Source organism: Takifugu rubripes, chromosome 15 (assembly GCF_901000725.2).
Source record: "Takifugu rubripes chromosome 15, fTakRub1.2, whole genome shotgun sequence".
NCBI lineage: Eukaryota > Metazoa > Chordata > Actinopteri > Tetraodontiformes > Tetraodontidae > Takifugu > Takifugu rubripes.
Window position 1 is genome coordinate 4,609,566 of NC_042299.1, and position 15,561 is coordinate 4,625,126.

The 15,561-nt window shown below is 39.8% G+C and overlaps 1 protein-coding gene across 1 annotated transcript in view; it reads left to right on the top strand.

The window, feature by feature from the left end:
• Window positions 1-15,561, top strand: part of srrm3 (serine/arginine repetitive matrix 3) — a 63,096-nt gene that overhangs the window by 34,414 nt on the left and 13,121 nt on the right. Inside the window, exons 3-6 of the mRNA XM_029848785.1 lie at window positions 4,170-4,480; window positions 9,931-10,032; window positions 14,457-14,558; window positions 15,068-15,148. Coding sequence (XP_029704645.1) covers window positions 4,182-4,480; window positions 9,931-10,032; window positions 14,457-14,558; window positions 15,068-15,148 — 584 coding nt within the window. The 5' untranslated portion in view covers window positions 4,170-4,181. The remainder of the gene's footprint in view (window positions 1-4,169; window positions 4,481-9,930; window positions 10,033-14,456; window positions 14,559-15,067; window positions 15,149-15,561) is intronic.

The following is a 15,561-nucleotide window of genomic DNA, read 5'->3' on the forward strand; positions in this document are numbered from 1 at the left end:
AAGCATTTTTTCGGAACTGTATTGAAATTGCGCATTCACCTTATTGTTTTTAACATCCTACTAGACAGTTGTTTTTTGCCGGACATCTGCATCTCCAGTTCCAACTTTGTTTCACAACTAACAGTTCAGTCCAATGTTCAATTGTGCTATACCTAATGGTGACTAATGTGATCAGGAGCTGTTAGCTTCGAGCAAAGTGGAGCTGCAGAGAAAATTTCAAGTAGTAATTCTTTCTGAGGGAGGCAATTACAAATGTAGCGTAATTAAATTGAACTCTCGGTGGAGATTAAAGGCATAATGAAACCTTCACGTTTATTTTAAATTTCTACCTAGAGGACAAGGTGTGATGATGTGAAGTGAAGCGACAGGCAGGCACTGGGCCCTTGATTCTGCCCCCTGCCAATGACCCGACTATTCATATCAGTGCTCCTATGTAAATCATTTCAGCCCTGAGAAACTGCACACGACAGCAGCATGGAGCTATGGGGTTTGATTGGAGTGAATGTAGTGCAGGTAGTCTGCTGCAGCAGCTGTAGCCCAGGGGCCTCATGAACAAATGGTGCACGATGCTCCAACCCAACTTCATGGCTAGGGAAGACACATTTTTAGTGCTTTTGAGCTATTGTGACCTTCGATAATGATGCTGGGAAACTGTTAATGTCAAAAAGGGCATTTCTGAGAGTGATATGCATATTAGCAACAAACAGATGAACACTTCCAGGTCTTTGGTGGTTCAGAAAATACCCCTAACAACACTGGCAAATTCAGTGCTATTAGAAGTTACAGCCAATAAAGCATTGCACAGAGAAAGAGTTTACAGAGACCAAGAGGACTTTTTGTTGCTCAGGACCATGGCTGGCTCATCAGCTGCTTTAGGTTCACAAGGACAGGCCTCATGGCATTGTGCATGGAGCTGTGGCCACAGCCAGGAGCCATGCCCTAGCCACACTGACCTTCATTGCCACTGGATCATTTCATTAAGAACAGGCTGACCCATCGGGACTGAGCCAGCTGTGTGGGATGGAATTATTCAAATGTCAGCCATGTACATCAAATTCCTTTATATGCTGTAATTGAACAGGCCAACCTGAAAGCACAAATTGCAGAGAGAGCCGGTTCTTCAAATGTGATCGGAGGTATTGACTCCACATGCAATGCTATAAAGGCACACCACAAGATGAATTTGTTTATGTAAACACAAAGCTTTTTCATTTGGTCAATGTACTTATCATTTGTAATGCACAAATGCAATTAACTAACATTGTTGGATGGTGACCTGGATCAACATATGATTAATTCATCCTCACCAACAGCATGGTTAGCAACAGGCTACAAGCTGGCATGAGGCAGCATGGTTTCTTTTTAAATAAATCATTAATTGTCCTAAAATTAATAGCCCTTACAGGGATGAGCATGATTGGCCCGTATATAGTCCTGTGTTCAGGATTATCACTCGTCAGTAGTTACGTTAATGACTTGCTGTTTTTTGCTGCTCACTCTACAAATGCACATTTTTTTCACGCCTCGACTTCATTGATGATTGTCTCCAACTCACAGTTGATGAAGTTTCTCTTCTTGCTTGTGGGACTTTTGGCTTGTTTCCATTATCTTATTGTGCCAAGAGAGGGCTCCCACCCAGTTTATAATAATTTGCATATTTATATGAGGGTGTGGTAAGGAAGGAGGTTTCATACATCAGAAATTTTTGTGGATTCGATATGAAATCCACCCAATTCTTTGTACATGAGGCACTAGCTCTTTTTCCACTTTGGTCTTTGTGCAAACAGCCCTATATGCTGGGGCTGAGTAGGCATTCTTCTGAGCTGCTAACCTGCAGATGAACTGAATGTGCCTAACCGTGATGTCAGCATGCAGACAGCGTCTCCATCTTCATCTGGGCTAACTGACAGGAGTCACTGTGTGTGTGTGTGTGTGTGTGTGTGTGTGTGTGTGTGTGTGTGTGTGAGAGAGAGAGAGTGTGTGTGCTTGCGTGCGTGCGTGAGTGTGTGTGCACTAAATAAAACCGTCTCTTAGTCAGCTGGGTTTTGGTCTCTGGGCATGAATTTAACAAATCAGGACTCAATTTGTGAAATATGCCTCCGACTCCCCCATCTGGAATATGTATTGTGGTCTCACTGAGCCCTACTACATTTCACTGAATGAATAATCCCTCACTCAAGAATTCTCCCCACATTGTACTGGAGAAAGAATATAAATGCTGAGTAGGTGAGAGGCAATAAAGAGCTTTATCATAATGTGTATTGATTACACATTATTACTGTGAGTAAACCACTACATTGTAGCATGTGCACTGTAAAAAATTAATCAAAATTAATGTTATTATAGTTGTCACTGATATACTATTCTGGGCAGTCGACAGCAGCCAATCACTGTTGGTAATGACCTTTAGATGAACAAAATTAGCACAATCTTGGGATAGCTCATGTCTGCTCAGTCCCCTTGGTGTCTCATTAGTCTAATGCAACATTAGCTTTCTAATGAGGCCAGAATTCTTTTTGCTGTGTAGCCCAATGTTATCCTCATTAATAAAGCTTTAAACATATCATCCAAATTCTCTACACATTTAGTGAAAGAGACAGTCGTGCTGGGCACCTGTTTGCTGTGCATTACAACATTTATTATTATTATTATATATAAAAACAACAAAGTCTGTGAAAGGTTGCATTAACATAACAACAGCATAAGATTTTCAGCAGCACATCGCTCTTGGTTGGAGGCATTAAGAAGGGTAGAAATATAGGGTTTTGGTGCCTATATATTACCAGAAATAGGGTTGATGCCGAGCATCAATGTTACTAGCAAAGTTCTTGAAAGGTCCAGTCCTGAGACCTCCACAGAATTTGTTTGAAACAGGAACAGCAAAGCTTTCCTCTGTTCTAATGGTCCCTCCTAATTTAACCATTCTGTGGTAAAACCTTTTTCATCCTTGCAGAGAAATTCATCCTGTCTGAAGATCTGTGATGGGATATGCTGATTTACTGTAATGGATTCAGTGGCGATGAGTCCTGCTGTTCTGCCACCTGTTCTGTTATCCAAAGGCAGTGTTGACATGCACGCAGACCCATGCCTCATTTACCTGCTCACAGCATTATAAAAACAAGTGCATCCCCAATAACCAGCCCAAAACTAACACAACCTCCTCCAGGAGAGTTGGCTTTCCGGCACAAACACGAGCAGCACGCAGGCTCCTGCTAATAAGATAAAAGGGATATGATTTAGTAGTGTGAGTTTGTCTATCTGGACTCATTGCTGTCCTGTTTCTATGCTCCTCCACATGTGACAGTGATTAAGTGCCTCATCTGGACTGTTTTGGGTCCTCAGTAAAAAATGAAGCTATTAGTTGGACAGGACGACTGGTTCTGGGCAGCCATGCTGGTAGACATGAAAAGCCCTACATGTTCTTCAGTGGCCTCCACCCAGCAATCCATCTTAACAGGAGCTCAGTGCATGTAGCGGGCAGGTTTTACCAAGAGCTGGCATGCATTGACTGCTCTATATTCAAGAAAATTATGTACTGATTTAGTTACCAGTTTCTGTTAAAAAAAAATTCCAATTCTGTGTACTCTTATTCTGTAATCCCCTTCATATAACTAAACAGTGTCATGAGCTGATCAATTCTACCCCAGCATTTGCCGCTAGGGTTGCAGGAATACTTATAATTGGACCAGTCACCAGTCCATCATAGGACACATACCCACCATTCACTCAAACATACACCTAGGGATAATTTAGATAACTGTGCTATTAACTTCAGCATCATGATAGTGCTGTTGTATAAATAGGATGGTATCTGACCTACTTCATATTGAATTTGTTTCAGGCGAACTACCACTTAAGTGAATTCCTCTACACATCTGCACACCAAGGGCTGTTGACTTATGGAGTAGCAATAGCTTCCAAACCCACTACTGGCAGTGCAAATATAAAGTCAGTGCCTATTTGTATAAATATGTTGACACATATTCTGTATTTCTCATGGCTCTGAAGAATATGACATATTTCCTTGACAAGTCCTGGAATTATTCACTCTCAGTGAATTTATTGAAAAACTCCCTCAAACCCAACAGCAAAAATAGGACCTTAAAACTAGTCTTAAGCACAGTCCCCTTGTGTTCGTCTAATCATTTCTCTCTATCGTGTCTCTACAGAAGTCAGGAACCATGTATGATGCGGCGAGAGTACCATCTCCTAAGGATAGTGCAAACATGGTGGCTCAGCCTGTGGTCCCTGGTGCAGGAGAGGCAATAGGAACAGATGCTGGCTCGGCAGGAGGGCCAACCCCAACCATAGTCATGCAGACCACAGATGAGGAAACACAGCAAGGTGGTGCAGAAGAGAAGGAGACTAAAACAGAACCTGTTCTGGTGACGAAGCCACACAGAGAGATCCTGGACCATGAGAGGAAACGAAGGGTGGAGCTCAAATGTATGGAGCTCCAGGAGATGATGGAGGAGCAGGGGTAAGAAAAAGCATCAAGTACATAGGGTCTATACGACATTTTGCCTTTTAAAGTTTGGCCAAAATCCATAAGTTTGCAGAAATGAGGAGTGAGAGAAAGCACCTGGATTCTGGAGTTTGAAATCTGTTCAACAGCTTTATGTATTTTCAGAACATTTGTTAATTCAGTCCTGAGAAGTTCTTAATTTTTCTACTGATGTGCTACCACTATCATCCATCTCCACGATTAGATATACATCCAGATATACCTTTCAGTTTTTGATCATCTATATTTGTTTTCCTTTCACTCGAATGGCAGGTTTACTCATTATCTCTGTTCCAGCACAGCAATATTTTCAGTTCCTAATTGCTTTAGGTGTCCTACTCACATCCGTGATGCATTTGTCTGATGATTTCTGACAGCATTACTTAAAATGCTAGAAGGGGCTATTATTCTTTTCCAACTTAAGTGACAAATGTGACTGAAAAAGATGGTAGTTTCTATTTTTCTCGTGCTCATTTATACTACATAATATTTAAATATGCAGTCTGTGCATTTAGAAGATTTAAAGGAACTCAAATATTTGTAAGATTGAGCTTTAGCCACAGAAAAGCTTTCATATTGAGAAATTTAAGTGGGTTTTTTTTCACAAATCTGACAGCGTGTTTATCTATATTTGATGTCAAGTAACATTAACATTTAAAGTCAAGCAGGAGCTGTTTATTGTTTCTTTGTAATTCACTTATTTTGAAGCCGCTTATGTGCAAACCATGAAAGCTTTTTGCATTTTCCACAGAGATTAATGCTAAAGTGTACATTTCTATAGGTGTGCTGCATTCACTGACTGTAACAAAACAATACATTTGAAAGCTGTTAACTGCCAAAAGTCATTTTTGTTGCAATATTGAGAAAGCCCAAACTCCAGTAGAGAGAACCAGTAAAAATGAAGGTTGCAGTATGTTACACATGAGCAGCTCCAAAATAACTGCTTTTTTGCTAAATGCATGTATGGACTGCATTATCACTACATTTCCTGATATATTTTCTATTTTAAAGAAGTGGTTAAAGTTATATTCAGGTTTTATAAGAGACACAATGACATGAACAAACCTCTGATAAATTCAAACAAAAGTATTATACAGCATGCTCCTTTTCATCCTATGTTTCCTGGAATATGGGGCTCTGCAAGGAGCATTTACAGAGAACCAGCTCTTTATTGGACAGCAGCCTTTTTTAACTCATTTAATAATGTTCAAAACCAGCTTCCAAGGGAGGAATGACATCCTTGTCATTGTTCTGATGGCTAACATGTGCTGATTGAGAAATAGCAGAGACACAGATGAAAAACCTCTCTGCAGAATCAAGAAAGAGTAAGAAATATGACATCCAAATTAGGAGAACATTGTTTGTTTGTAATGTTCATTTTTGATGAGAAGAACCATTCTCCATTGTGGGAAAATCAGATTAGGAATTTATAGGACACTTTGGAACAAAAAAAAATCATTGCCACAATTCTGTTTTAGTGCTTTCTAAAATAAAAATGAGCATTTCTCTGCAATGTTGTCACCTTAATGTAGTCAACAAAATAGAGAAATAAAAGAAAACCTATGAGATCTCTCCATGAGATCTCTCCATGAGATCTCTCCGCGTATTGCTGAATCTCCAATGACATACAATAACAACAAATTATAAAGGAACTGAGTCATTGCTGCATCTTAAACATGTCCACAGCCTCTATATGGCTTCAAATCATATGCAAACATATCTACTACAGTTCCCAGCATAATACCGTGTAGGCTCATGGCAGTATGTCCTGCAGGTTGCTGCATTCACTGAGATTACGGTAATGTGGAAAACCTTTGCAGTTCTTTATCTCTGCCTAGAGCATCTCTGGAAGGCTGACACTGTTTTACAATCTTGTGGATGTCACAGCAGCAGCTCATCACAACTCGATTGTGATATTTCTTCAGGCAACATCTGAAGTTTACATGAATAGTCTCAGCCTCACTTAATGGTAATTAGTGAGGCTACTGCAGAAGCAAACACTGCAAAGCAACCACAGTGAATTCTGTTTTATTAATATATGTGTCCTCCAGCAGAAAATGTGGATGAGCTGAGTGTGCATTCATGCCACAGCCATGCAAATTGTAGCAACTGCAGCGATGGCCTTAATTCACAGGCTCACACACAAATACCTGCTTGAATAACTGCAGCTTGAAGGCACAGTTAAGACTGCAACCTGTGCTGGTTCCTGCATGTCGCTGTTCTTTTACAGGAAACTTGCTCATACTTCATGACATTTTAGTGAGATCACATCTATCAAAGAAAGGTTAATCATTTGTCTATTAATAAAGAATGATCACATCAACTAAAGATCAAGTGTGTTCCTTTTTTGTCTAGTGACAAGAGTTGGCAGGCACAAACCAGTGACCAGTCAGTTGAATTCTTTAGAAAATTATGCAGAAGATGGTTAAACCTGTGTGCCTGTGGGGGAGGAGATGGATTCCATTTTCTTTCACTTTTTTTCTCATTCCATTTTTCCAGCACATGAATGTTAGGCGGTAGGGGCTTCTTTCAGACTGCAGGTAGTGTCAAGATTGATTGATCTTGCCAAATGGTTAAAAAGAAAAAAACTGGCAGTCAGGTGTCTATCTGTCCTTGTCTACTTTCTCTTGACAGAGATACAGTGGTTCCTGGTTTTACAACTTGTGAACAAGCCATAATGTCCCAGCAGCTGCTAGTCTAATCGTGTCCAGATAGAACAGATGGACAATCTCCTCACCTGTCAAAATTGCACAGCTTGGGCTGGCAAACACTTGCACTTAAATGGTGACTGTCCAGCTGAGCATTTAAACTCTGGACAGAATAAAATCATTTTGTTAAGCATTAAGAAGAATGAGAACATGATTTGCCAACTTGGAATGGCACATCTCCTCTCGCCTCTCCATTTTCTAATTCTCTGCATTTAACAAGTGTTTGCACGTGTACAGGATGAGGGGATAAAACACAGGGATGGAGAGAAAGAGCAAGGCCAAGTATTTGAGGCAGTTAAAATAGTGATTGGAATCTGTGCTCATTTGTGATGGATTTAAGTCACTAGGCCCTGCAACACTTCTCAGTCTGTGTCCTGACTGAAGCTTCAGTAAAGGATTAGTTTGGGGAAGATTATTTACTTTTTGCTCCTCCTAAAGCTCCTAAAGCTGATCATGGCAAATGCTTCTCAGTCCAGTTGGGCAGAGATTCAGCCTCAATAATTAGACTCCTTTGAGTGCTAGCCTCACCCATGGAGGCAATTAGTTGGATGAAGCAATTAAAGTGTGTCTGTGCTACCCACAACACAACTCTTTCACTGTAGTTTTACTCAAAAAAAGAGAACCATGTATTGTTCATGTAAAAAAATATTATAGATTGCTGAAAATACTTTTCTGGAAAGAAATTTACTAACTCTACCTTTTCATGATCACCAGCAATAGTATTTCATGTTGACCCTTCAGGATTCCATATGCTAATTTTAATCTCTTTGGCTTCCATAAATGCAAATGTTAAAGATTTTTTTAAGAGGTTTTAGCAGGACCTGAAGCATAATGATTTAGTTATTAGAACTCCTGTGGTTTGAGCCTTTTGCTACAGGCTTCACTTATTTCTATTTGCAAGCTAATGTATGTTTAGCTTCTCTAGAACACACTTTTTGCATTTTTGGTTGCATTTAAAACTCACCACATTGTTATATTGGCTAAAAGATAATATTTTAGTAAAATGAAGGAGACAGTGTTATACTTCTGCCTCACAAAGCTGAAAAATTATATATGTTTGTTCTAGGTAGAGAGATGTGTTTCCACATGCAAAAAAACAACCCAAAAGAGAAGCATAACTCTTGTTCGTGCACATTAAAGCATACAACCCAATTTCTCTTCAATAGTAAAATATTGAATTGCAGAACACCAAAAACCTCTCTTGTGATATTCCTTTAGTAGCATCTAAACATGTACAGCAAGAGTAGTTTCAGGTACATCTTTTCTGAATAAGTTTCCCTCAAACAGGGGACAAGCCTGAGATAAGACTAAGGTGAATTTTGGTATATTTACACTACCGAGAGCACAAAAGCACCTTTATAGAGCTAAGAAGAGGTCTATTCTCACGTTTCTTTTGTGTGCTTTATCCAGTTAATATTATCCAAGTAGATAATCTGTTACTTTTGAGGATATCAATTCAACTCCATTTCACACGAGGCAGAAACCATTTTAATGTGGAACTCAAGCTTATTTCCTGAAATACAAATGTTGAGAAGTTTGTGTTTGCCTTCCCTGTGCTATTCAATCTTAGCAACCACATTAGCCTCACATTGCAGCACAATTAATGGACGCACAGTCTAAAGGGGTCTGTGTTCTGTGCTTCGGGATGGCTTGCAGAAAAATGTTCTGCAAACAGCAAACAGTGACATTTCCTCATAAAAATCAATGCCTATCAGTGTGCCCTTGGGTTGCTATTTACCGTAGTTCTCAGAATAGTTAGTTTTTCAGTCATAGTTAGGTTGACATGTAAGTAGTTTTGCTAACTTTTTTTAAATCCATGCTGTTTAGCCTGACTTTTTTCATTCATCTCTGTTTTTGTGGAACAGTGAAAATACTGTTGTAAGCCAGTTTATTAAAGACTCTGCACTTCTAAATTGACTGAAGACATTTGTCCTTAGAAAATACTGCAGAAGAGAATGAAATGGACAGAGGATGTTTCAATCTTTGTTTCGTTTGTTATTACTGTCTCTCACAGATCCATGAATATCACAATGTTCAGAGCCCAAAGCTATCACCATGTTTAATTCATCACATGCATGCATGCAAGCGCGCATGCGCACACACATGCATTAACACGTGCATGCATGCACACACAAACACACACACACACACACACACACACACACACACACACACACACACACACACACACATAATCAAATAGCCTGACAAAGGGGAACTAATTCACCCAAAAGGCACAGTCAGGAAAAGGATGAAATGTCTAAAAAGATTATTGCTGCTCTGTCAAACTTTAGACACATTAGCAGTAACAATCCAGCACTGCGTTGCAAATTAGACTGAAAATAAATCAGTCATCAAGTCAACACCTTTCAGCATGGTCTGCTTTTTCACCAGAGTCAGAATGTGCTCTATGTGGCATTGTAACCGAATTAGTCTGAGGATAATGAAAACTTGATCCCAAAACACATGTGAAGAATACAGAGTGCATTTGAAGAGGGCAGAAATTATATCTCAAAAGAGCAGCCTATTGGTCAATCATTGCTTGACATGTGGAAGAAGAAGATACTTTACCACTTTCATCCTGCTGCTGTCACAGAGGGACAGCTAGTTTCACTAGTCAATAAAAGTGGAAGGTTGATCATTTCTGAGATTGGAGGTTGGAGCTGGATGACTAATGCACAGCCCCACTTACCCTTGCGTCTTTATGTCCACCTTCAGATACACAGAGGAGGAGATTCGCCAGAAAGTCAGCACGTTCAGACAAATGCTGATGGACAAAGAGGGTGTCATCACCAGAGTGGGGTCACATCCGCAGCAAGTGTAAGTACATCTGCTTCCAGAAGCATTTTCTCCCTAAATATGTTGCAACTGTGCAACTAGGAAAAGTCAGTGGAAACTATTACCCTTGTATCTGAGGAGACATTTCACAAAAATTAATATATGAGGTTCTGTGAAACATTATGATATATACAGTGGTATGAGAAAGTTTGGGCACCCTTGACAATTGGCATTATTTTTATTCACCAATCATTGAGTGTTTTAATTCACAACTTAATTTTGATATATCAAATAACTGATTAACACAATCATATTTCAGCAGTGAAATGAGGTTTATTGGGTTAACAGAAAATGTGCAATATTCCCCAAAACAAAAAAAGGCCTGTGCATAAATTTGGGCACCTTAATAGAAAAATCATATTAGTATTTAGTAGAGCCTCCTTTTGCAAAAATAACAGCCTGTATGAATGTCTGGATCCTGGATGATGGTATTTTGGCCCATTCCACCTGGCAAAACCTCTGCAATTCAGTGATATTTGAAGGATTCTGAGCATTGACAGCCTGCTTCAAGTCATCCCACAGATTCTCGATGATATTCAAATCTGGGGACTGGGATGGCCATTCCAAAACACTGCTCTTGTTCCGCTGCATGAATGCTCGGGAAGATTTTGAGCAATGTTTGGGGTCATTGTCTTGTTGAAACACCCATCCCCGGCGCAACTTCAACTTTGTGACAGACTCTTGAACATTATTCTCAAGAATCTGCTGATACTGAGTGGAATACATGCGACCCTCAATTTTAACAAGATTCCCAGTACCAGCACTGGCCACACAGCCCCACAGCATGATGGAACCTCCACCAAATGTTACTGTGGGAAGCAGGTGTTTTTCTTCTAATTCTGTGTTCTTTTGCCGCCATGCATATCGCCTCTTGTTGTGACCAAACAATTCAATTTTTGTTTTATCAGTCCACAGTTTCTTATTCCAAAATGATATTGGCTTGTCCAAATGTTCTTTCGCATACCTCAGGCGACTCAGTTTGTGGCGACTGTGAAGAAAAGGCTTCTTCCGCATCACTCTTCCGTGCAGCCTTTCCTTGTGAAAATTGTGCTGTATTGTTGACCGATGCACAGCGACACCGTCTGCAGCAAGATATGCTTGTAAGTCTTTGGAGGTGGTCTGTGGGTTGTTTTTAACCATTCTGACCATCCTTCGTCTTTGCCTCTCTGCAATTTTTCTTGGCTTACCACTTCTGGGCTTAACAAGAACTGTGCCTGTGGCCTTCCAGTTCCTGACAGTGGAAACTGATAGCTGAAATCTTTTGGACAGCTTTTTGTAACCTTCCCCTAAACCATAATGCTGGATAATCTTGGTTTTGAGGTTTTGTTGCAGCTCTTCAGAGGAGAGTCAAACAGAATGAGAACTGGCATTTGGCCACCTTAAATACCTTTTCTCATTAAGTTCAAGGCTTAACGAGCTCACCAAACCAACTTTGTGTGTCCAATTATCTTGTGATATTTAGTTACAGGCCATCAAAGCAACAAAATGACAAGGGTTCCCACATTTTTACACAGCCTATTTTTTTTTACGTTTGATTTAATTTCATACAATTGCATACTATGGATACTTAAAATCTGTGTTTGGAAATCAAGCTAACACTTGGCTCTTATGGGCAAATGAAGGACATGCCACCAAGATAATTTTGTGTGAAGTCAGAGTCCGTTATTACACAACCTCAGAGGGGGTACCCAAACTTTCTCAAACCACTGTAAATCTAACAACTGAGTTAAACTATCAAAAGTTAGATGAAATTATTTAATATGAGATTGTAGAATACGGCCTGCCAGCCCATATGACACCAAGTCTTTGGTGTCAAAATCACAAAAGTTTCATTAATCTGAATTTAAATCTTGGCTTTTGGATGATTTTACAGTTAAACCCCGATGCTCTAAAGAATTATCTTTGCCACAACAGCATTTTAAAATCTATTCTAATCTAAAAAGCCAATCAGGCAAAGATTGCCATGATAAGTGTCATTTTATTTAGCATTCAGTTTCACTCCTGCTTCAAGAACACGGCCAGAAGGAGAGCGTCTCATCTGAGGCAGGATCATACCTGAATGGAAATAAATGGTTGCTCATCTTTGTCTGAATCACAGTACGCCATACACTCGCAGAGGCTGCTTCTTCATTCATCACAAGTAGGATAGGCATCGCAGGAGCTAGAGTGGATGATTGAGAGAGGCAGCATGGCACGGGAGACGTAACCAGTCCCTGGCAGTTAATTCCTGTTAATGCTGAGGTTTCCTCTCTCGCACACCCAAATCATTAGTGAACCTCCTCTGCCCTTCTGCTGGCATGTAAAGTCAGACCACTTTGAAACCATGACAATGGTGGAGAGAGAGGGGGATCTGCAGGGGCCTGCCACAGTGGCAGTGGAAGAGGAAGTGTCTCATGAATGTTTTGATTTACTGCCATGGGGTTAACTGGGTTAGGGGTAACCTTAAACAATGAACTCTCCCAAATAGGAGCTGTTATAATGACTTGATTGCAGGACTGTTCCTATAATCAGAAAAGGAAACCCTGCCCTGAGGTTTTCAGGTCTTTGCAAACTACTTGACGTCTATCATATTGAAAATTTGTGCTGAAAAATGGGCAATACGTTTTTTTTTCACCGCTAGGTTGCCTGTTGGGCACTCTATGTTGATCATAACCAAATGTGTCGTGAGTCACACCTCCCTCTACCTCTGCTCTCCCCCACCCCCACACTCCAAAGTGCAAATGCAACATCCCCATTTTGTGGAACATGTTGAGTACATGTCATTAAGTAAAATGTCAGTAACCTACATTAAATGTCGCAAGCAAATTACCCCGTTTGTCTTCATGAGAATGTTTTGTTTGGTTGTAGCCATCTGTTAACGAATACTATACTGATACATAGTTTATGTTCTGTGCCCAAAGGAGTATGATGAAAGAGACTTTCATCGTACTCCTTTTCTTCTCACCAAGAGTTCACTAAAGCATCACCCTGCCTTGCACACAGGCCAACCGTAAATTGAAAAATCAGCTACAATGGCTGTTGACTGACACGGACAATTAAGCAGTGCATGACAGAGCCAGTTGGACTCATTGGCTCCCATCAATGCCAAATGACAAATATTTGGGTTGGTTTGCTAAGGCCCTCAGGTGACCATGGGTCAGGTGAGCAGTAAACCACCAACATACAGTATATCATGGACAAGCCAGCTCCTAATTCTGTTTTTGATGCCCACACTGATTTACTGCAAAATGCATGGAACACAGACTGAAAGGAGGACTTCACTGTGTAAATCCCTTTAGGTTGGTCCAACACATGCCTGATCACTGCAGCCAACTCTGGCCTTCACATGAACTATAAATGCCTAAGGCTATTATTAGATAGAAATTATTTAGTGAATATAGCATTTAATTTCTAGGAAATTACCAACTCTTTCCATGTATTCACATACTTTTTCATCTTTTGGGGTATGGTGTAAATTAATGTGTGGACCATATTTGTTTTTCTGGGAGCCACCTTCAATCTTCAGGCACATTTTTCTAAAGTAATTGGTTTAAATCATATTTATTGAATTTAATATTTAAAAATAAAAGCAGCCAAAACTTAACATCAACAATGAAACAGTCATCAGCTCTCTTACTTGTTGTGCTCAGACTCAAGCCCTCTGTTGTATTTTTAGCTGTTGACATATCTAGTTATCACATGGAACCTGTCTTTCACTTTCAAGATGAAATTATTAAGTAAAAGTTAAAATCAAACTTAAAAACAACCGTTGTATTTGATCTTTTGAGACGCAATTTCAAGGACTATCAGTACATGACCTCAGAGGTCATCATGATGTGCCGGGGTTAGGGAGAGATCATACCACAGATCAAATCGAATAAAAGCAATTTGTTTTCTCCCCTTTTTGTTTAATGCATGTAGAGCCTTCAAGGTCAGATAGAGTGCCTCAAAATGACCACAAGAGTGCAGAAAGTTATGAAGCAGAGACAAGCTGGGAGACGTGCGAGGGAAGATCCAAATGTCAGGCAGGGATCGCTACACTACAGCAGGGAAATGCTTCAGAAATAGGCTAAAGATGAATAAACAAATGGACCAGAAACACATTCAAGGTTTTACATCTGTCAACTTAAATGCTTTACAGACATCTGTATTCTTATCCAGATCCACTGTTAAAAAAACTGGCATCCTTAATTTTATCTTTTAGATTTAATAGGGTTTAAGATTTAATGGAGCCTGAGCCTTCATCATTTTGTGAGGCAGAATATTGTCCATTTTTACCTTTTGATGCGTAACCAGCCAGAGAAGTCAACTCTAAAATTCTAGTCTAGTTGGAATAATTACAGAAGCAGTGTTTGGACTAATTCAATAGATTTTTCTATGTTTTTAACTGTTAAACAGCAAAGTGAAGGCCTCGACTTTGTTTTCAGGGTCAACAATGTGCACTACCACCATGAGCAGTATGCAGAGGATTCTGATTTGGTTGGCTATGACGATGAAAAATATGACCAAGATTATCACAGTGACAACAGGTAAAAAAATATATTTAAATCTGGCAACAACTAAATTGCTAAACATGTTTGTTTTCTTCCCTGCTTTTTCTCTAACAATAAAAAAAATGAATGCTCTTCCAATCCTTCAGCAACTCTTTTTCCACCCATTGTGAGTATAGCTCTGTCGATGTTATTGTATCATTACATCATATTTTCAGTATATGTCAGTTACATGGAATATTTAATTTCCTTACTGCAATTTGCAGTTTCCATGGCAACACGCATACATTTTTTTAACCTTTATTTACCCAGGAAGAATCCAGAATCCAGATTTATCAATCTCTTTTAGAAGGATGTTCAAGTGAAAGATTTGCGAGTATGATGTAAAACTTAATTTAGGAAATGAGAGAAATGGCACTTTGTGCCACAACAGTAAAATAAATTTCATTACAAATGTATTCATTTTCAAAACAATTTGAATAATAACATTTTTTTCTTCATTTCAAACTTTTGATGGTGCTCTTGATTTTTGTTGTCCTCCAAACCAGAATGAAGAGAGAATCCAGCAGCTCTCCATCCCCTCGTCCAAAGAAAAGGAAGAAGAAAAAATCTAGTCACCGAAGGAGCCGGTGAGAGGAAGCAGGGCCCCCCTGCCTTTAATGTTGACAGATAAATTAAATAATAGTCTAGTGTTTATTTTGGGGGCTATCAGATACTACACCTAGATGGAGATTCTCTGCACAAAAAAAAAAAGACAGGCTCATCAAAATCTATAAGTGTCTTCTGACAAGGTCAGAACAGAAATGGAAAGAAGGTGTGGAGCTTAACTCTTAGAAAATCATTTGCTAACAGTAATCAAACAGATTTGCATAATTTCTGAAAAGCCAGAATGCAGTGCATCCATCCATCCTCTACCGCTTATCAGGGGTCGGGTTGCAGGGGCAGCAGCCTAAGAAGAGAAGCCCAGACTTCCCTCTCCCCAGCTACTTCTTCCAGCTCATCCGGGGGGGTCCCCAGGCGTTCCCAGGCCAGTCGAGAGACA